General features: G+C 34.4%; 1 protein-coding gene across 2 annotated transcripts in view; it reads right to left on the bottom strand.

Annotated features, from left to right (window-relative positions):
* The window catches only part of OTOGL (otogelin like), a gene marked incomplete at both ends in the record, with an annotated part of 123565 nt that overhangs the window by 51500 nt on the left and 49071 nt on the right, over positions 1 to 22994 (bottom strand). Inside the window, 7 exons of one of the 2 annotated variants that reach the window (XM_081311620.1) lie at positions 323 to 439; positions 2031 to 2150; positions 4441 to 4590; positions 10002 to 10136; positions 16982 to 17120; positions 17858 to 17965; positions 21944 to 22106. In XM_081311620.1, coding sequence (XP_081167746.1) covers positions 323 to 439; positions 2031 to 2150; positions 4441 to 4590; positions 10002 to 10136; positions 16982 to 17120; positions 17858 to 17965; positions 21944 to 22106 — 932 coding nt within the window. The remainder of the gene's footprint in view (positions 1 to 322; positions 440 to 2030; positions 2151 to 4440; positions 4591 to 10001; positions 10137 to 16981; positions 17121 to 17857; positions 17966 to 21943; positions 22107 to 22994) is intronic. The other variant, XM_081311621.1, reaches the window with a different exon arrangement.

Genomic DNA, 22994 nt, shown 5'->3' with positions numbered 1-22994 from the left:
AGGTGCTTCTAAAACCATTTGATGTTATTTTCCATAGATAGATATAAGATTGATACTCCTGCTCAGAAAATGCTGTATAAAAATAATATTTAATGAACTAGAACAGATTATAACAAATATTATGCATAAATGCATGCTGTTAAATGAGCTGTAGTGCAAGAAAAGGCAAATCAACATTTAGCATCACTTCTGCAGAAAAGCCCACTAAGAGATAGGTTAGGAAGTACATCTGAAAAGCTAACTTATCTGTCCCATTCATCTCTATATTAGAGATATCATGGTACCTTTTTAAATTTGAGATTTTAGTTAAGTATTCACTTACCACATTGCGACAGGGAGCAAAAACATCACTGTACAAAATGGAGCACTCTTTCTTGGCATAAGGAAATTTGTTTTGATGTGCCTCACAGGGTTTTATGGTTTCACTTGGATCTTCGCACTGTTGAAACATTTTAAGGGAGAAAGAGAAGTTTTTCAAGAAGTGATTCTCAAGCTGAAACCAAAGTAGCTTGACTCCATTCATGACATGGGCAGCTAATGTATACCATTCTTTTAGACAGGCTCTACCTACAGCACCTGCCCTTATCCATATATACTATTGGTAATTAGAATGTTTTATTTTTAAAATAATTGAACAAGAATATTAAAATAATAGCGTTATTAGAACGAGTAGGATCACTTTAATTTTTCTTAAATGCAATATTTACATGACAAATTCTACAAGCATGGACCTCTTTCACTTTTACCTCTCTCTCTTTTTTTTTTTTTTTTTTTTTTTGGTCATTGACCATGTTCTGAGGAATTTTATGTACTCAGGTGTGTAAGCTCATCTCCCATACACTGGGCAATTTAGCCTCTGTCTAATCTACCTGCCTGAAATTGCCCTGAGACAGTTTCCTTCCCCTCTTAACAAAGTTTAAGCCTCAAACCTCTATTTTGCTCATTCTCTACACATCCTGACTTCAACAATATGAATATACTAGCAACTACCAAATCCCTGTTTCCATCCCAGATCTCATTCCTGAATTTTGAAATTGGACATTTCTACCTAAGTACCTCCTGATCTTCTTCTCTCTAGACACAAATTAAACTGCACTTATCTCCACACCAGCCCCCACTTCCTCTATGCCCTGCTTCAGGGAAGAACAACAGCTTTTGTTATTTCAAAGCCACAAAGTAGGAATGTTTCTTGAGCCCCTCAAATCCATCCTTCCTAATGCAGTCTTTCATCAGAGGCTGGTGGTTCTCATCTTCAGTGTTCTTGAACATGTAGTTTCTCAATATTGACTGACAATGTTTCTAGCTGGAATACAGAGTCCCCTGCTCCTCTTATCTTGCAGATCTGTACTTGCAATCTAGTCATTCTCTATTTCAACTACAACCACCTTGAGATTTTGAAATTAATTTTATGTATCATACTCTCCAGCCTTGAAAGCACCTACTCCGTCCTTTTCCTTTTATGTTCTTTCTCATAATTTTCACATCTTCAGCTTCCATAAATTTAAAGAATTCATCTTCGGGGCACCTTCTGTAGGACTCTGCCTTGGACCATCTGACCTCCATGTTGTATGCACTTCTATCAAAGCATCTATCTCAGTATATTTTTATTCTTAATTTTTCTACTTGACCTACTAACTAGACTCTAAATTCCTTAAGGGGAGATGAGTTTTATTCATACTCTGTGTCTGTATATAATAGAAAACACTATGCTAAATAAAACTTAGTGAATGAACTTAGGGTGGAGAGAGAGATGGGAAAAAGCTGATCGATGAGCACTAAGCTGCAGTTAAATGAGCAAGATGCTCAGGCCACACTGTTACACTGATGTCCTCATCTATGGAGACAATAGCTTTTGCATTATAAGTTCATCATAAGAATTATATTAGAAGATAAATATGAAAGTTCATTAACCACAAATTACTTAAAATATGTAAAAAATCTAAATAAATTTTCTTTTGAGAAGAAACTGTCCTCCTAAAAATTTCTAAAAATTTTTATTTTATTCTAAAATAAATATACATTCAACTCACCTGTCCTAATGCCCAACTATCTCCAAACACCTGAGCATTTCGCACTTCCAAGTTATTAGATGTGGTCATATCATTTGAAGTACATTTGTCAAAGTTTCCACACAACCCTGATAGTTTGTTCTAAAGTAAAAGAAAATTATCATGAAATATTTTATATTCATTTTAACTTTTGAGGATGTTAAAATGAATAAATATACACATTTATACATATACATCCAAGAAGATGCGTGTATACATATATAATTTATATACAAATATAAATCTTTTAATGATGAAGGGCCCACTGACTGATATGTTTAAAATTTGGTAACAGTATAAATGTTAAAACAATGAAGATAACTTAGGTTGTTATGAGTCATAAAGTGGTATTTTAATACCCATGTGGGCTGTTCATACCAACAATATCCACTGGATTTTCTTAAAAGACTATAAAGGAGAAGGACGTGGATGATGGTCCAAAAACAATGAAACTCTTCCTTAAAACCTTGAATTTAAACTTGTTGAACTCTTTGTTCATCCCTTTGTTAATGGTGCAGTAGACTGCCCTTATCTCCAGCAAAGCTGATAACCCTAGTGTCACCATAAAGGGTCACTTACTACCCTGGAGCCTCTATTCTCAGAAACCACCTCAATCTAAAGTTCATCCAAAAACTGAGGCAGCAGTAAGAGGGAGGAGGACAAATAATTTGTTTCCAAAAAGCAGGGAAAGGAAAATACATAAAGAAGAATGCAGAGAAGTGAGTTGAAGAAGGATGGCAACCACTAGAGATTATGTTAAATCAATGGAAGATATGCAATATTTGAGCAATGCTAGGTACAGGTCTTGGGGATTTATCTCCCTTAAAATAGAAAGACTATGACTTTAATATAAAATAACGTCAAATGTAAGCATATTAAATATTTTTAAGATGTATCTTTCTTATTATTTTTTTAATATTTATTTTTTAGTTCTCAGCGGACACAACATCTTTGTTGGTATGTGGTGCTGAGGATCGAACCCGGGCCGCACGCATGCCAGGCGAGCGCGCTACCGCTTGAGCCACATCCCCAGCCCTCTTTCTTATATTTTTAATTTGTTTAAATATTTATTTTTTTAGTTGTAATTGGACACAATACCTTTATTCCATTCAATTATTTTTATGTGGTGCTGAGGATGCGACCCAGAGCCCCCACACATGCCAGGTGAGTATTCTACCACTGAGCCACAATCCCAGCCCCTCTTTCTTATATTTCTATGAGAGTATGATATTGCCATCCCAACTTTTTTTTAACTTGACACAGATTATATTCATGCATCTCAATTTCAGACTAATGGGATGTTTTTAGATATATCAATGCTTAAAAAAAATCTTTAAAATATGAATTTAAATTATATAGTCAAATTTTATTTTAAATTAAAATTTAATAATGTTTAATAAAATAATTAACAGACAATGACTCATAAAACTACTTAAAAACATAAATTGCTGGAGGCGGTGGCGCACAGCTGTAATCCCAGCAGCTCATGAAGCTGAGGCAGAAGAACCACAAGTTCAAAGCCAGCCTCAGCAATGGTGAGATGCTAAACAACTCAGTGAGACCTTGTCTCTAAATAAAATACAAAATGGGGCTGGGGATGTGGCTCAAGTACACCTGAGTTCAATCTCTGGTACCAAAAAAAAAAAAAAAAAACCAAATAATAAAAATTATAAGCAATCAGATTGAATCTTCAACCATGAATAGATAAACAAACCGGTACATTCACACAACAAAATACTATTCAGCACTATAAAGGAACAAACTATTAATTCACACAGTACAGATGAATTTTAATATATTTTTATCAAGTCAAAGAAGCCAAACTCTAAAAGCTACCAATTAAACAATTCTATTCATATTATATCTTGGAAAGAAAGAACCATAGCCATGGAAAATAGAATGGTGCTTACCCAGGACTTTGCAGGTAGGAGTAAGGATTGACAAGACATAGAACTGTGATGGTGGATCCAGCCTCCATGCATTGGTCAAAATCCACAGAACCATAGAGTAATTTAATAATATTTTATTATAATTTTACTGTGTGTAAACTTATGAAGATATTCAGAGTGGGTAGCACCATATAGAAAATAGATTGTAACAAATGAATCTAATTGCATTACAAACAAATCACATAACCAAACTGAAGGGAGAGGGAAGAAAGCAGCTGACTTAAGTAACCTTGGAAAACAGATACTGTAAGGTAAAGTCAAAAATAAACATACACGAGCACTGCACCTTAGTTAGTGAAGTTCTTCTTCACAGGAGATGATTAGTAATTTTGAAAATACAACCTAGTTTTTAAAGGAAAACATCAATCATTTTTATTTCCAAACATCAACAAGTAAATGTAATTTCACTTCCTGTATCATTTTTAAAGATTTGGTTGACTGACCTTCCACTGTGGCCCAACTTTGATGTGGATAGTTGTCTTCTTATCCCAAAGAATAGTGATGTCTTTCTCTGGGAAATATACCACTGTGTAGTGCCCAGCCTTCCAGAGCTGATATCTAGGTTTACTTTCCAGAAAAAAACCTGATCGCTTCTTCCAAAGAGAGGGAGAGAGAGAAAAAGAAGTAAAAACAGTATCATGTTATCTGACCAAACTGTAACAAGTTAATTAAGTTAAGATCTGCCAGTAACTAGCTATGAACTAGTGTTGTTGTTAGGTCATGTCTCTTCTGATTCTGTAAGAAAAGAAAACCAACTGCATAAAATAGGAACTATTTAAGAGTAATAATCAGACACAAACTAGTAGATGGTTCAACATGGATAAATCAACAAAAATAAAAGGTATTTCAGCCATAGGGTACGACCACAGAGGACTTTAAGGGAAGACCCTGCTGAGTTGGAGACCCTACATTAGTAATGAATAAATGGCTGAGAACTAAAACCATATGACCTTGCCTGCAAAGAAGAGAAATTTGGTCTTGCTCACATTTGTGAGTAGTTAAGGACAGCATGAAGATAGTCTACTGACATTCTCAAGTATGTTTTGAAAAACAAAATTATTGTTTTTTTGAAAAACAAATTTTTTCAAATTTGTCTTTGAAAAGCAAAATTATTGATTCACAATCCAGTGAAAATTTCTCTATAATATAGAATTTGATAAGAACAAAAGCACACACATACACACACACGTACACATACACACATGCACACATATTACATACATATATGGTGTGTGTGGGCAAGGAGACAGGAGAGCACAAATAGTCAAATTAGCATCAAAGGGACTTAAGAAGGCGTTTTATAGCCATGCATAGAGTAATTTAATAATATTTTATTATAATTTTACTGTGTGTAAACTTATGAAGATATTCAGAGTGGGTAGCACCATATAGAAAATAGATTGTAACAAATGAATCTAATTGCATTACAAACAAATCATATAACCAAACTGAAGGCTGGAAATGAGAATGGAGAAGAAATTATTCCAAATTGAAAAAAATGGATTTTTAAAAGTCTGATTGGCAAGAACATCCAAGGTTTGTCCAGAACTAAGAAGAGCATAAAGGGCTGAAGTATGAATTACATGATGAACACAGTCCAAGACCCATTGCGATCAAGTTACCCATAACAGAGCAAATGTAGTCTATGAAGTCTTTTTAACAGGGCAATGTCAGATCATGTTTGTACATTAAAAGAAAATAATTTAGCTACTAGACAGGGTAAAAGTAGAGATAAATTATAAATGGGACACATTGGGATATTGACTTAGAATACCTTTAGCATTGAGTAAAAGTACGTAATATTTTTGTAAACAGCAGCTATATCTTAAATATTATTACATTGAATATGACCTTGACAACAACTCATATAATAACTTCAAAAATGCATGGTTATGTCAATGTAAGCAAAACTAATTTATTCAGAAGCAGAAAGATGGGAAGGAGATATGAAATCTTTTGTTCATTTTTCTTCCCAAAGTAATAACAAAAGCATAGTTTGAGAATACTATATTACAATGGTTTTCAATAAATATTTCAAAGGGCAAACAAAATAAAGCCAGTCAAATACATGAAGAGTTTTCAGTCTCCTAGACCAAGTTTGCACTTATAACAGGCATGCATTACGGTATTGTTCAGAATACCTACATTGTATATAACCACACACATTGTTAACTGGCTCCACCTAGCCTCACATCCTTCCACTCCCCAGTCCCTCCCTTCACTGACTAGACTCTAGCCATGCTGACCTTTCTGCACTTCCAATTTGCCCAAGTCCCTACCATCTCAGCTACTATGTATCTGATATTCCTCCTGCTAGAAGCTTTCCTCCCAGACCTCGGTGTGATTACCTCTTTCCCATCATCTGTGACCCATTTGCTTTCTTCTCAGGGAGGCCTCTTTTAATTGCCTGCACAAAACTCTCACTCCCTAAATGGGCTGGATTGGTGAACCTATGGAGAGTGTAATGGTGAGACCCATGCTTAGAAGGGTCACCTCACTTGAGGTTGGATGCTCTGTAGTTGCCATCTTGAAGTTCTAATAATTCTACTTTTGAATTTATATTTCATAAGTGAAGTTCAATGGGACAATGAGCATGTACCAGTGTCTGGAGACTGTCACGCCTGCCTTCCGGGTCCTGATGTCCCCCACCTCCTCGAATTGTTTCTTAGCTGCCTGTGTCTCTGCTGCACTCCACCCACAGTACAGAGCCAGAGCAAGCTGGGGGTGGACACGAGGAGCCAAGCACCAAGTAGGAGCAATGGGGCAAGGCCATCAGCCTGCAAAGGTCTGCACTCAGCCCGTCAGTCCCCCGCACCCCACTAAGCACAGCATTATGTGATAAATAGAAAAACACTGTGATAACCATAAAAAATTTTTTTCTGTGTTGAGCAAAGGTCCTCACATTTTCATTTTGCACTAAAACCAATACTTGTGTAACTGGCTCTGCCTCCAAGTCATTCTTTGCCACAAAACCTATTTTTATTGTTTTCATTGCATCTTTCAGTACCTTTATATTATCCTATTTGTCTTAGAATTTATTGTCTTCCCCCTACAGGTTGGTTTTAAATCAGTTATCCCCATACAAAAGCACATCTTTTCTATTTGCCTTTAGTGATGAAATGCTTCATTTCATTAGGTAACACAATTTATTTTAAGAAAAATTCTTTTAGGTCAAAAGTGTTTGCTGTACTCCGTACTTTTCAGATTACAAGATAATGCTCCTTTTTAGAAGAATAAGGTATTATGAGTTGTCTAAAATATAGACATTCTCACTCCAAATGAGAATTATAGCCATTTAAACAAACTCTACCAATGTTAGAAAGATAAGATAGAAACCTAAATAACTAAAACATTTAAAGTACAATTTGGGGGTTGGGGTTGTGGCTCAGTGGTAGAGTGCTTGCCTAGCATGTGTGAGGCACTGAGTTTGATTCTCAGCACTGCAAGTAAATAAATAAATAAAATAAAGGTCCATCAACAACTAATAAAAATATTTTTAAAAAAGAATTGCCATTTAAAAAAATAATAAAGTACAGCTTGACTAAATTAATAAGATATTTATATTCTATATATTTGATTAAATTAGAATTGTGCATTTATATTTTTTAAATGAGGGGTTTTTTATATTTCCTGAATGAGCAGTCCATAAAATAAATGGTACTTATTTTCACTTTTGATGTTCAAGAAAAAATATTAGCAGGAGATTTATTATGGTCAAACTATTTTTATGACTCTTCTTAATCTTATGTCATTCTTCAGGACCTATATAAAGGAAATTCATTAACACCTGCATTCCGGTGAAAATTGGAAGTTGAAAGTTAACACATCTGTAATTACCACTTCAAAAATGTGTCAAACTGTCTTTATAAGAGCATTTACTATTTTCTCCTCCGTTTTTTAAAAACATTCTTGCTCTTAGACAGAACTTTAACCTATAAATGAATATCCAGCTGATGGTGAAGCTAAACTGCTCTAATTACTTCAAAAAGATCTCAACATGGGCTGGGGATGTGGCTCAAGTGGTAGCGCGCTCGCCTGGCATGCGTGCGGCCCGGGTTCGATCCTCAGCACCACATACCAACAAAGATGTTGTGTCCGCCGAGAACTAAAAAAATAAATATTAAAAATTCTCTCTCTCTCTCCTCTCTCACTTTCTTAAAAAAAAAAAAAAAGTGCTGGGGATGAAGCTCAGTGGTAAAAAAAAAAAAAAATCTCAACATGACTACAGAAACTGTTTCCCCCAAAGTTTAACTGCTGCCTAGTTGATATCAACATTCCTAACTGAGATGTAAGCTATTTTCCAGGGTAAAGGTTCTCAAATTTAAGTGTGCAAAAGTACTTGGGGTACAATTTAAAATACACTCTCATTTTTAACCTAAGACATCCCAAATACTGAGACAGAACACAGAAACCAGCATTTATAACAAGTGTTCCAGATGACTTTAATGATAAAGATTTCATTAAGCTTAGAGAAAATGTTCTGAAACCTCAGAGGTCACCTTTTAAAGGCCTTTCATCAGACAATTTCTTACCTATAAAATGAAGTTCAAATATCTTATGTCATTCAAGAGCCTCCATAGTCTTCCCCCAGCCTTTGCTGCTATGCCTCCAGTACTCCTGCTGATTGGAACACTTCTTCCTGGATCCCTTTGCCACATCCTTCATCCATTATTCCATATGCTATGCTTCCATCAAGCTAAATCACTTGCAGTTATCTAGACATATATTTCATCTTCCAATTCTGCTCCTTAGTGTGACATTCTTCTGTATTGTCATCTTCATCCCTCTCTTTGTCTAGCTAATACCTACTCATCCTTTAGTATTTCATTCAAATCATTACATCCAGAGCATGCTTTCTGAGTATTCAAAGGTGAGAAGGATGAAGAAGAGGAGATCCATTCCTTGAAATCCACTATTTCATATTTTCATTTCAATCCTCATATGAAATTAAGAAATAGATACTATAATCATCCCAAATTTATGGATGAGAAAGAACAGCTTGGAGAAGTTAAGTGAATCTAAAAAGATTGACATAGCTCACATGTGACAGACAGGGGTGCTAAGTCAGTCCTGGCTGACTACAAAGTACATGCCCCTAACAATTACCATAAACATCCTAGGTTGTTTCCCAGATTTCCTCTATTGACCTTTATAGACTTTAGTCCTGCAATATCAAACTTCACACCCTTATTTACTTGAGTGTAAGTTCCTTACAGGCAAGCATAGCAGTATCTTCTCACTGTTGTAGCCTCATTACTTAGCACAGGTTTGGGAATATAGTAGACATTATGAAAGAATGAGTGAATGAGAAAGTGAGGGAATGAAGGAAACTTTCATTCTTTTAATCCAGGCAGGCTCCAAGGAAAAAAGAATAAATGATAGAGACAATGACTCCAGTACTCGCATAGCTCATAGACAACTGGGGAAACAAAAAGTTTCATTAACCGTGATGCATAATCTAACAAGAGTGAGGAGGAGCTCCCTGCAGAAACGAAGACATATTGCACCAGAGTAAGTTAATTGGAAAGACAGATCCAGGTGGAAGCAATGGCATTTCATGAATAACCAGAAATGAGTCAAAGAACCTAGAGCATGTGGAGAATTGATGAAAAGCTTCAATTTTTAGAACGTGGGAATGAATAAACATTTCTGTTTTAGAAAAACTACTTTGAATGCAGTATGTGAGGCTGGGTTAGAGAGGAGGAACTAAGACTGGATACCAGGAGTCCAGTTTGGAGGCTTTTGAAGAAATCCAGGTAATAGGTGTTGATGGCTAGGGAAGGAAGAAATGGGGAAAGAATTGGATAATAAAAAAAAGTAGAGTATAAACAGAAAAGACAAGGCGTGTGTGATTTATGAAGCCACACACACACAAAAAAAAATTACCAAAGAAAGTCTTGATCTCATAACCACTTAGAGAAAGAAGTACCCTAAATTATTTCTTTTCTATTTTAAGTATCCTCAGGGCAAGTTAAAATGATCCTGAGAGAAATAGTTCACTAACCTGTTTGTAAGGAGTATCGTTCAAGTAAATTTCAGTGTCCCCAACTGAAATCAAAACACTTTTAGAACAAACAATATCGTTGTCAAAGCATTTCTTGTTCTGGGCAATGACAGATATATCTGAATCATCCGTGCTCTGTAATGTCAAAAACATTTCATTAATATAAATACACACAATATATAACTTCAGCTATTGTATAAACTATATTAAAGAAGAACAAGATTTATAATATATTGCATTGGAATTGAAAAACAATTTGCTTCTAAAATAAAAATGAAAATTATTTGTATCTAACAATGTGAAAAAATTTATGGAAAAGAAGCTCAATCCTAAACACTTACCTCTAAGGCCTCTGTTAACATTTATTCTAGCAAAGCTTCCTTTCCATCTAGTCACTATAGCTCAAATTTATCAACAACTGTCATTTTTTTATCAGTAAATATTCAACAAGACAATGAGGCAGTTAGGAAAACCTTAAATATTTTCATTTTAGACAACATGTAAAATAAAGCAGAAAGCTTGGTTTTAGGGAGTTTTCAGGCTGAATGATTATTGACTACAAATTAAAATAGATATAAAGCCCTTGGAATCAGTTAGTAAATAAAATAATGCATATTATTTGAGAGTTTGCTTTGAGTGTTATGTATGATACCTTATTTAATTCTTATGATACTTTTTGAATGTGATATTATCTCCATTTTACATATCAGGAAACTGAGGTTAAAAGGGATTAATTGATTGTTCAATGTCTCTTAAAAACTAAAAGGCAGAATTTAAATCCCTAATCTGTTTTGTCTCACTTTTATATTTCTAGTAAAGAAATTAGGAAAGGTCTAGCAATTGTTGAAGAGAAAAGTAAGCTTTAGGCTACCTTTATAGGGAATTATAAGTTTCAAAGAACATCACTTAGCCTTATACACTCTAAATCTAAGGTCTATTTAGATCCTTTCCATAGGCCAGAGTTTCTAAAGCCCACCTTTATGAATGGGCTTCTTAGGTTTGGCAGACCTCAGAAATTCATTATAAAAATTATACTACATATATTACACATACTTATGTATTTTTTCAATTTTCAATTAGCAAATTATAATTACATATACTTGGGTCAAATGTGATGAAATAATATATGTATACAATATGATATAATTAAATCCAGCTAATTAACATATTCACTAACTAACTCATATATTTAGTTTTCTCAGAAGAAAGTTCACGGTTTTTGTCCAATTTCCAAAGCAGTCCTGATCCCCCTAAAAGTTAAAAACTACTGCCTTGTAGAAATCATTTCGCCAACTCATGGGAGAATTTCATCAAAAGGAAAGAAAGGAATGTGACATTTCCCTTTGGACTCTGTGTCCAAGTTTCAAAGGCCCACAAACATTTCCTGAGGCTTCACTGTGAGACAGGTAAGTCAGTGTCTAACTTCATGGTGAGAAAACATCATCCAAGGTTTGGAAACTTTTATAGGTCTTCATGTAAATTCTCCACACTTGGTTGTTCACATCACTAGCAATATGAACATGAAAGCAATATATCTTTTAGTTTGGCAAAAATCCATCCTGACTGATTAGTATCACTACAGCCTAGTGCCTAGAGAAAAGGTTTTTAATGAATGGTGCTGACAGAGTAATTAATATGTCTTTATGTGGCCCATTTTTCTTTGATAGGTGCTGAGAGCATTTGCATCTTCTTTGATAATTCTTTTGCAAAGCATTTGCCTAAATTTTGAAAAGCAAAATAATAAGGGTCATTAAGATGATATGACATTGTACTACTAAAAAATGCCTCATATTTATGCTTTTATGAATAATTTTCAAAGAAGAAAAATATATAATTCGGGGTTTTGTTTTGTTCTTTCTCTCAAGAAGAGTTATTTAGATGGAAGAATGAGCAAAACTGGCTGAAAGGCTTTCCATTGTCATTACCCTTCTATTGCTATTAATTAAAGTTTCTTAATGTTAGCTTCATTCTTTATATTAAATCAGGGATGTCAAGAAATAATTTATATCATAGGGTCTGCCTTACAATAGCATGTTCTACTGACAGAAATTTGAAAGAATAGAAATGCCTAAGAGTCATGTTTTTAAAATTTCCATTTCTAATTTATTTCAAGTTAATATTAGGTTTGGAAATAATGCCACAGAGTTGCTAGGCAACATAGTAAGTAATGATTACAAAGTGAAGGGAAAAGGTCAATATCGATGTGTTACATGGGTTCCTCAAAACTCTTGTTCTCTTTTTTCTGAAAACATTAATAGAGAATATTCCTCCAAATGATTTCAAAACTTGAGCTGTCAGCACCTCTCAAGGTGGTATACTATCATACTCCACATCCATCTCTGAACCTGTCATAACCCAACCCCCTTTAAGGATAACTACCCCTAAAAGAAGCCTCTGCTGATAGAGTAGTCTAAGGACAAATAAGTAAATAAAACAGGGTCTAAAACTTCAAGATTTTGTTTGTTTGTTTGGTTGGTTGGTTGGTACTAGGGGCACTTACCCACTGAGCCACATCCCCAGCCCTTTTTTAAAAATATTTTTTAGTTGTCAATGGATCTTTATTTATTTATATGCGGTGCTGAGAATCAAACCCAGTGCCTCACACATGCTAGGTAAGCGCTCTACCACTGAGCCATAACCCCAACTCCTCCCCAGCCCTTTTTCATTTTTGGAAACAGGGTCTCACTGCTTTGCTTAGGGGCCTCACTAAATTGCTGAGGATGGCTTTGAACTTGGCCATCCTCCTGCCTCAGCTCCTCAGCTGTGGGGATTACAGGCGTACACCACTGTGTCTGGCTTCTTCAAGTTCTTATGAGATCCCAAGCGACTGAGGGCTTTGTGGAGAACAAAAGTGTGGAAAGGTGGAACCTGTGAGACCCATTGTTTTAAGAACCGGAGAAAGGAGCCACCAGAGAAGACTGAGGGAATCAGAGACAAAGGACTAGAATCAGCAAATTTACATCAGAGAAGGCAAGGAAACAGAGACTTCAAGACTAAAAGAAGAAGAAATTTTAAAAATTTCATTGAATTTTGTATTTGCATTTAGGTAATTATTCACTTTTACAGTAATGATTTTACATGAATTTTGTAATTAAACGAAAAACAATTCTCCCCCACCAACCTGAGGTTCAAATAAAGGAAGGCCACATCTATTTTCACTCATCACGGTTCCTCCACTTCTCAGTTTAGGGCCCAGCCTATAGCAAACACTAAAGAAATACTGTGTAATAACTACTCAATGTATCCAAATTTGAAAGTGATGAAATTAGGAAAGTTTTTAGAGGCTTCAGGAGAGCAGTGAATATTTGCAGTATTACTTGAAGAGAAAATTGAAAAACCTCATCTAGAACAAATGGCATAAAACCTAGCTGTGCAGGGGGCTTGTCATAGATTTCATGGAAGAAGCATTTGGCTCTGAAATCTGGGAGCTGGAATAAATAATTGCTGCCCATTTCTGCTGAAGTCACCGAGTTTCTCTTTCTTTGAGTTCATACCACAGCTCAAGATGCTGGTGTCTGGGGGACTTGGTGGAGGGTTCTCTCATCTTTTTTTTCCTCTTAAACCATATCTTACTTCAAGAAATAGTTATGACCTTTTTCCTAAATTTGTTTCAAGACATTAAAAAATAATTTGCTCTATTCTTTGTGCTATTTATAGTCAAAATCAAACAACCTCCACAATAATAAAAGGTCAGAGAACATGCATTTTTGAAATTAGGGTAAGTGGTCTGTCCCTGACCTTGGTTACATTTAAAAACACACAATTCAGAGATAAGAAAAAACCTACTTGAAATGTTTTCTGCACAATCACTATTTGAAAACATCTCTTCAAATGTGAGGTCAAAAAACAATATGTTTTTAAAATAAAATTAAATATTAACTTTTTAAGAGTCCATTGGAAAATAAAAGGGAAATACTTTTGAATTTGATAAATAGGGCCCAAAGAAATAAAAGACCAGTTTCACAAGACAAAAAGGTGTTATAAGTAACAAAGATAAAGGCCAAATGTTTTCTCTGTTAAGTAGATACTGATCCATAATGGGGGGTGTGTGGGGTATGGGAAGAATGGAGGAACTTTGGATTGAGCAAAGGGAAGGGTGGGTAAGAATTATGGCAGAATAAGACAGACATCATTACCTTAGTTACATGTATGATTGCACTAGTCATGTGATTCTACATCATGTATAACCAGAGAAATGAAAAGTTGTGCTCCATTTATATACAATGAATTGAAATGCATTCTGTTGTCATGTATAACTAATTAGAACAAATTTTTTTAAATTAAAAAAAAAAGATAAAGCCTGGAATTTTTCATCGACACACAAAAAAGAAAGAGAGCAGGCTGAGGAGGAAAAAAGAATTAAATCCACCATTCACAGTGGTGACTCCTGACACTAAGGCAGAGTTAATGAAAGGTGCTGGCCTCTCAAAGGAAATACTGATTCTGCCAGAGGAAGAAAGGCTCCTTCATAGCAGCTCTTGGCATTTGGAGTATGCAAAACCAAAATGCCACCAAAGAAAAATTAAGGCAGAAAATAACTCAAGCACTGTGGGGTTCGATTTGCCATAATCATATTTTAAGACTGTAAAAATTAAGTTGCATTGGCAACTTTATCTTTGATATGCAGTAACCATGTTTCATGACCAAAGGAAGTGTTTTTTAACTTACCAAGTATGTTTTGGTTAATTTGTCCTGAAACATTTCCGGGCCTGACTCTGGCTTTATTAATTTTAGTGAAATTTCCCATGGATAATAACAAATTGCTAGTATAATTATAATTTATTGTGAACAGTAAGAATAGGACTGGACTGTGAGCTGGAAACATCTCTTTGAGGGAGAAGAGGAATTCACATACAGAGAATCCCCTGAGAAAAGACATAGAAAAGAGAGGGGGCTAATGGAGACTTCTAAAGGACCGGCAAAGGCATCCTGTGAGGCAGCTCACGGGACGTCACTAAGGTTCTTAGTAAACAATAACATGGTGGCAGGATGAGTAGTTGGAAGATTTATAGAATAGAAAGATGTATTATTGTAAATCTGAGTCAGAAAGACAGGCTTGCGATTGAGGGTCAGAGCTGTGACTTGTTGACTTGGAACGCATCAGCCTGCAGGTATGGCTAAGATGGTAGGAGTGGACAAACACGCCAGGCATTAGGAGGAAAGGGCAGAGAGCCAAGAATACACAGTTAGTTCCATCAACATTCTATACCCATCACTCTTCCCCAGCCGGGTGTTCCTTCCTTGTGAAATAATGGTTACTAAAGACTTGGTCTTTACCCTGAGGGAGCCAACTCCTTCATCTAGAGATGGGGGCTTATGCAAGAAGAAAAGGCAACAAAAGTCAGAGAGGAAACCAGAAAAGATATTAAAAGACTCAAAGAGCACACACCCAGAAAGTCAAAAGCAGAAGTAACCTAAAGGAGTAGCAAAGGCACATATATATTAAAGAAAATGAGAATTAGATACAAAGTCAATCTGAAAGTTTTGAGGAGAAATCTGTGTATGCATGCAAATCTATAAACTATTAAGTATCTTTTCAAGCTTTTGAGTTTATGATCTATCTACACTTTGGGGAATGAGAAGATTCTAACATGGAATTGCTTGCTAAAATGTGGCTTCTTTGAAGAACACAAATAAAGATAGAATGGAATGCATATTTGTTATTTCACCTTCCTCATGCTTCAAAAATAATCAAAACAACACATGTATATACACACAAAAAACCCACAGGAAAGTACTTACCATCCTCTCTGTATGACTACCAAATTCATTCCCAGAATGATTTTAAGTTTCTATAAGAAACTTAAAATCATTCCTAAAAGAGATAAGTACTAATAGGGAAATTCAATAGCTTAAAATATATGCAAAAGCTTTGCTTCCATTTAGAAAGTACAGATTTTACTGTTTTTTATTTTTAATATAACTAATACAAAATGAAAATAACAGTCTACTTTCTTGATATAGGGATGTAGTCTACTTTCTTGATGAAGGATCACACACACACCTCTAATAACATAAAAGCCATACCCAGAAAAAAAATATGCATTAATTGAATTTTATTTTGCTGGAGGGAAAAATGTCATTTAGTGTATTCTTGTGTGGATCCTTTCTAAAGTTTACATTTTTCATTTAGAAATTTAGTTCTGGCATCAATGATGTCTAAATAAAATTTAGGTATACAGGTAATCCAAATATATTACATGTGTGAGAGACTTTAAGGATTTTATCAGATATCTAAAGACTAAAACTTACCAAAGTATATCTTCAAAGTAGCATTTCTAGAATTAAGAATAATCTCTCATTATCATCACAAAAAATACATAGTCCAGTGTATGGTTTAACATATTATATTTATATTCACCAAACCAAGTTAATAATAAGAAGAATGGTTGATATTTATAGATCATCATAATATATCAAACACTATCTAAGCATTTTACATATTTATGACATATTTTTAAATTTTTTTTTAGTTGTAGATGGACATAATACTTTTATTTTATTTATTTATTTTTATGTGGTGCTGAGGATCAAACCCAGAACCTCACATATGTTATTTAATTCTCAGAATTAACTTGGAGCCACATACAATTATTATCCTCATTTTATAAATTAGGAAACAGAGGCACAGAAAGCTAAAGAACTAGCCTACCACCTACAAACAGTAAAACTTAAAAATGAGTTCAGGAAATTTGTTTAAAATTGCTGTGACTTTCATAAGTTTTATTAATGATACATGAATTTATATGTCACAGATTAGTTTGTTTTCTTACTTATCTACCCTTTTCTCCTAATGTCTGATATACTCATTTACCCCTACAATCTTAGCCATACCTACAGGCTGATGTATTCCAAATCTACAAATTACATCTCTGAACCTCAACCACCGGGTTCTTTCTGAGTCAAGTTTGTCCCTTTTTTTTTTTTTTTAAATATTATCCTCCTGCTAGTTCAAGTAAAAATGAGTAACTGTGACTTACCTTTATCAAAAAAACCTGGCAATCACTGATGTAGTCATATTCCAGTCCATCAAAAGAATGATAATGCCGGTCCCCATAGATTGTACACACAGCTGGGCAAGGATAATATGTGCAATTGAACATTCCTCGTCGACAAACACTATTAAAAAATAACACAAGTTACCTTATGAAGAAATTGGCTCTAATTGGTGTTTTTCAAGTGGCACAAAAAATAGGATGGTGTGTAGGCAAAAGCATTCACTGAGCCAATAACTCATAAAAATACTGCCAACCATTCTCATAACACCTACTACATTGACAACTTAGGCATATGTTTATCCCCTTATTTAAATATATTGTCAGACAGAAAAATCAAGCCTATAGTTGTGCCTGGGTCACATGGAAAATAATTAATGAAATGAAAACTGAACATTGGTCTTTGAACATAAGTCTGATAGTGAACCAAAAAAGCAAAATGCCATCTCCTGTATATAAGTCAATTGAATACTTGACAAGAGTTTAGAATCTTTGTCTCTATTTTAAGGAAATTATATTTCAAGTTGTCTTTTATGGTATTGTTTTCATTTATTTCCAAACAGAAAAGCTATCATTAAATATGATCTCTTTGGAACATTTTAGCATTTCTTACACACTCAAGATACTTTTTCCTATTAAATTTTCAAATTGTCGTATTTCTCACTTTCCTTCTAGGTTGAACAAACACGTAAAAACAAGGGTATGGTGCCCTTGTAGATAGTAGCTCTCCACCAAACTCCTGGATGCCTTTAAAACCTTATTTCCTCAGGCTTAATTTGTACATCAAGTAAATTCAACAACATAATTGAAAGTTATACAATTGCTTAGGAAAGTTTTTGTGAAATTAATGGATCTCATTACCAGGTGTAACAAGGTGTAGCAATCACTTCTCCTGAGAGATACTCCCAGTCTTTCCAGATGCAAGGACAGCTTTCAGGAACATAACACTTTCCCTTGTGCTCTGCCATCCTTCCAGATGAAGAAATAAGATAATCAGTACAGTCTGCTAAATCCAGTTTTTTAAAAAACCACTAATCTCATCATATTCAACACTGTCTTTTATATTTACTACAGCTGTGTAAGGCATATTCTATCTGATGAATTGGGGGATTGAATCCAGTCTTTCTCCCATTTTTTAAATATATGTCACAGTATTAAGTAAAATGCCAGGCAAATTGACTACATGTGATATTTTTACCTTTTTGTTATTCACATAGTACGATTAAAAAAAAAAGAAACAAAGGCCTAAATTCGTGATAAAGCAAGTTATTCTGAAAAAAAAATGTTTAAAGAGAAAGTAAAGGACACTATCCTCACTATTTGCTATTTAAAGATTATCTGTGGGGATCTCATAACTTTTTGATGAAATAGTAAGTTATGAAATCAATGACATTTTCTACTACAGGACACAGAACAAGCAAAAGCGTCTTTCTGAGCACTTAGAGTTAAAATCATAAGAATTTTGTTTAAGTGTGCTTTCAAGTAAAAATCTATCATATCAAATATTTCATGTTCTTTTTCATTAACATGATTTTTGAGTGTTAGTTACTTTTGAGGTGTTATCTCCCTCTTAAAATGTCACTCTTTTATGAAAAAGTATCTAAATGTATCTTTAAATATAAAAATTAAAACACATATACAAATTTTGTTTTAATATATAATATAAATATTAATATGAAATTACTGTCAGAATAATTGATTTTAGTGTGTTAAAGTATTTTGATATGAAGATTAAATATATATTATATGTAGAATTTATTTCAATGCCCTCACTACAAATCTTTATTCAATATTAAAATTGTTTTCTAAAATCTTTCATAATTTATAATAACTAATAAATATTAATATAAATAAGTAATAAATATGAAAGAGATATATTATAAATATAATAATTTAAGTATATAATATAGTAATAAAATAGTACATTTAAAATAATTTATTATGTAAGTCCATGAATTAATTTATGAAATAATTTATTATTAATTACAATAAAATAATAAAAATAAATAGCTGCTAAAATAGAAAAAATATATAATTTTTCTCAATTTGCTTTAAAGTATAATAATTCAAATAAAATAATGACATATGTTTCTTTAGTGCTCAACTGTCCTTCTCATAGTTCTTCTTACTTAGGATTGTGCTTCCTCATTTGTATATGCTGTCCATAGCCTTTAGGAGGACCAGGAATATCCTGTCGATGTTTGGGTCTCAATGCCTAGCATATAGAGGATACTCAGTTGTTGAGTAAAAATGAACAAAGAAACTTATGTGTACAGATGATTATGTATAAACATATGTGTATAAATTCTTTCACACAAAAAATAGCCTAGATTTTAGAATCTTTCATCTCAACTCTCCCAAACTTCTTGTCATTCCATCTGAGCTTTGCATTTTCCTTCTTTCTAGAAAACCCTTCTCCTCATCATTTAAGTTTCAATTGAGTGCAATCTTCTCAGTGCAATCTTTTATATCCCCAATCCCCATATATGTTCCCCCCTTCTTAATAATTTTTTAAAAATCTTTATTGGAGGGCTCATCACAATGAACTAAGCACTGATTAAAAGTCTTATAGTAATAACAGGGACATCAATAACAAAAACCAATATTCTTGACTACTATGACCCAGACACTATTCAAATCATTTCAAATATGTCACTAACTCATTTTATCCCAGTTATAATACCCTACCATTAGATACTGTTAGTACCTCCTCCTGATCCCCATAGTGTCCCAAACACTGGGAGTTTCATAAACATTAATTGTCTCACCCAAATGAACCTTCATACCCACTCAAAGTAGTGGTTTTAAAAATGATTATGTATGCTGGTGAGTTTTTTATAACTGATCAAAAACTGGAAGTAGGAACAGCGGAGCACAAATCACTGTAAATTAACTTCTTTAAGTAGGTTTGGGTAGTGGGGTGTGTGATAAACATTTACTGACTCCTACCACATTACTGGTGTGCTGCACATGCTCAACCATCTGTGAAATAAATATCATGACATCCATGTTAAAAAGAGGCAATCAGTACTCCAAGTGAGAAAGTAACTCACCCTAAAGTTTACAACTAATGAGGAGGACCAATATTTAAAACTGTTATCTGACTTTGTCTACTATTCTACTTTCCATCTCTTCAGTCCACAGCAATTTCTGAACTAGAGTTATAAGGTGCTTTTATAGAGAATGAACTTCTGGCACCACCAGGCTCCATGAAAACAAGTGATACTAGGCTATAGTCCAAAATGAGCCAGATAAGGTCACATGGAAGACAAAGAAAATCACATTGCCATAACTGTCTTCATAATACAAGGTCCTGTTAATAAAATTATTTCCAAACCAATTAGAGGCCTCTAAGTCAATTTAAGCTATATTAAATACAATCACAGAAGGTAGAAGAGAATTTCTGTATTCGTAATGAGATTTGGCCAGTAAATAAATAGAACGAAGTCAGAGGTATCAGTAAATAGATGATTTTAAAAAAATAATAGCATTAAGCACACTTTATGAAACAAGATTAGGAGATGATTTTAATCAGCCTTGAATCCCTAAGAATCATAATTAAATCAAATAAATCAAACAATAGTGTAGGTTTTAATTTATTTACCATATAAAGGTTTATCTTTCCTTTTCCTTTTTATTAAATATCCTCCTTGCTCATCTGTTCTATGGGCACTTTTCTTTTGAGAACTTCTTTTCTCTGCCTCCTATGCCCTTCCTTTGTAAAGAGATTAATGCCAGTCCCACGTTATTTGGCTCTTCAGTCTGTTCCAGATGGGGGCCATTTAGACAAAGGTGATTCTCCTGGGAACCAAACCACAAGACCTCTCTCCTCTTTGCTCATGGTTTATATGAGCTGATCCCCGGAATCTCTTTGTGTGGACATGTTCATGGAAGAAGAAAAGGTGACCTGTTTGCCTGAGATGGCCCTCCCCGTGCGGGGCTCCTCTATTCACTACAGAGGAGGGAGGGCCTGGGAGAACAGATTTTATGTGTGCCTGCTAGGAAGCTATTAGTCTCCAGATTCTTTTCATCTTTCATGGGTACCAGCTTCTCTGCAACTGAAGGAAATTTACAAAGATAAGAGTAGATGCATAGCCATAAAACAGTGACCCATATTTATTGAGTGCCCCCTACACACCCCATCTCACAATGCCTAATTGAGTTTCAAAAGGAATTTGCAAAAAGAATCCCTCAGCTAACTGTGATAGAGTTGAGATTTTAGCTCCGGTTGTCTGAAGCCAGAGCTCCTACTCTTAACCAATTAATCTCTTAACCATTCCTCTGGTTAGCCTCAGTGCACTATTTTCTGTAACATCCATATGATAAGGCAATTGGCATCACTATTACAACTTAGTATCAACAAGTTACTGCAGCAACAAAATATATAGAAAATACATATTTGAATGTTTCAAATGAGGAGTGATTAGTTGTGTCAGTTTTCAAAAATCCCAGTTGAACCAAGGAAGAAATTTCAATTTCATCCTGAAATAAGTTCTCTCCTCAATTCATGTATTACTTTAATAATACTATACAAGGGCCAGACACGGTGGCACATGTCTGTAATCCCAGCAGTTCGGGAGGTAGAAGCAGGAGGATTGAGAGTTCAAAGCCAGCCTCAGCAATTTAGCAAGGCGCTAAGCAACTCAGTGAGATCCTATCTCTAATAAAATACAAAATAGGGCTTGGGATGTGGCTCAGTGGTCAAGTGCCCTTGAATTCAATCCCCGGTACCTAATAATAATAATAATAATAATAATAATAATAATAATAATATACAATGTTACATGAACCTAGCAAAATAATAACAGTCTTCTTGCTACCAACTCAAAGTTAACCACTGATCGAAACAATAATGTTGGCTATTTCTGTAAATAATATTTTTAAGAGTTCTTATGCTTTCTGTCAAATCCTGAATGGTCTGTGTTATCAAGAAAAAAAATGTCTTACCCTGGAGCACAAACACAGCCACTTATACAGGGTGAAGATGGGGCACAAGTGAAGTTCATGGCCAAGTTTGCACATGTAGTCTCACAATTTACACCACCAGCTGGTAATTCAGGATGAGGAAACCTGCAGTCAAAATATTCCTTTCCTTCTGGGCAGGCATGAACTACAGAAATAAATCGCAGATGAAATGCCCTTAACTTTATATTTGCTCCATAGACAAATAATCCTATAGATTTGTCATTGAAACAAAAGTCACCATAGACTATTGCACCAGTTTTGATGCTTTTATTAATTCTATGATTTTTTAATTTTATTTTATTCTTTTTTAGTTATTGCTAGACCTTTATTTAATTAATTTATTTATATGCAGTGCTGAGAATCAAACACAGTGCTTCACACATGCTAGACAAGTACTCTACCACTGAGCCACAACCATATCCCACCATTCTGTGATTTTTAGTTGATGGACTTACAAATATTCCCTAGGCAGCTTCTCTTTAGTCACGAAAGCTTCCAAAACTCAAAATATGAGTTTAAAATCCATAGCTGCCTTCCATAAGGCAGTAACTAATTCATTTATAATTTTCTGAGGTCACAAAACAGGCTATTTTGATTAATTCAAATGTGCATTCAAAATTTTTGAGGGCTGAGAAAACAATATATATTTAAACTTTTATAAAGCCACAACAAACAGAATATTTCTAGATCTTTCTTCACGATGAGTTATTACTTTCATCCCTATGTTGTAAACATATGGAAGTGAGTGTAATAAAAGCCCAATCAGCACTGCCTGTTCTCCAGAGAGCTTTTGAGTTCTCAGGGATCAATAAGGCCCCTTATGTGGGACCCAAAAGATAAATCTTAAGGATTCTTAAGTATGAGAAAGCTGGCTACCAGGGGTTCCCCTTTTAACAATACATCACCCTGAAGCAAATGGGGCAGAGCAGGAATGCCCTACTGAATATAAGTGTGATCCATCTCGTCTGTAAAGAAGCCCTATATTGACCTGAATACTCAGAAAGTAAATCTAGTGCATATAATTCAAAGCTAA

The sequence above is a fragment of the Spermophilus citellus genome (genome assembly GCF_964194105.1).
Source record: "Spermophilus citellus genome assembly, chromosome: 10".
Classification (NCBI taxonomy): domain Eukaryota; kingdom Metazoa; phylum Chordata; class Mammalia; order Rodentia; family Sciuridae; genus Spermophilus; species Spermophilus citellus.
This window is presented reverse-complemented; position numbering and strand designations above follow the sequence as displayed.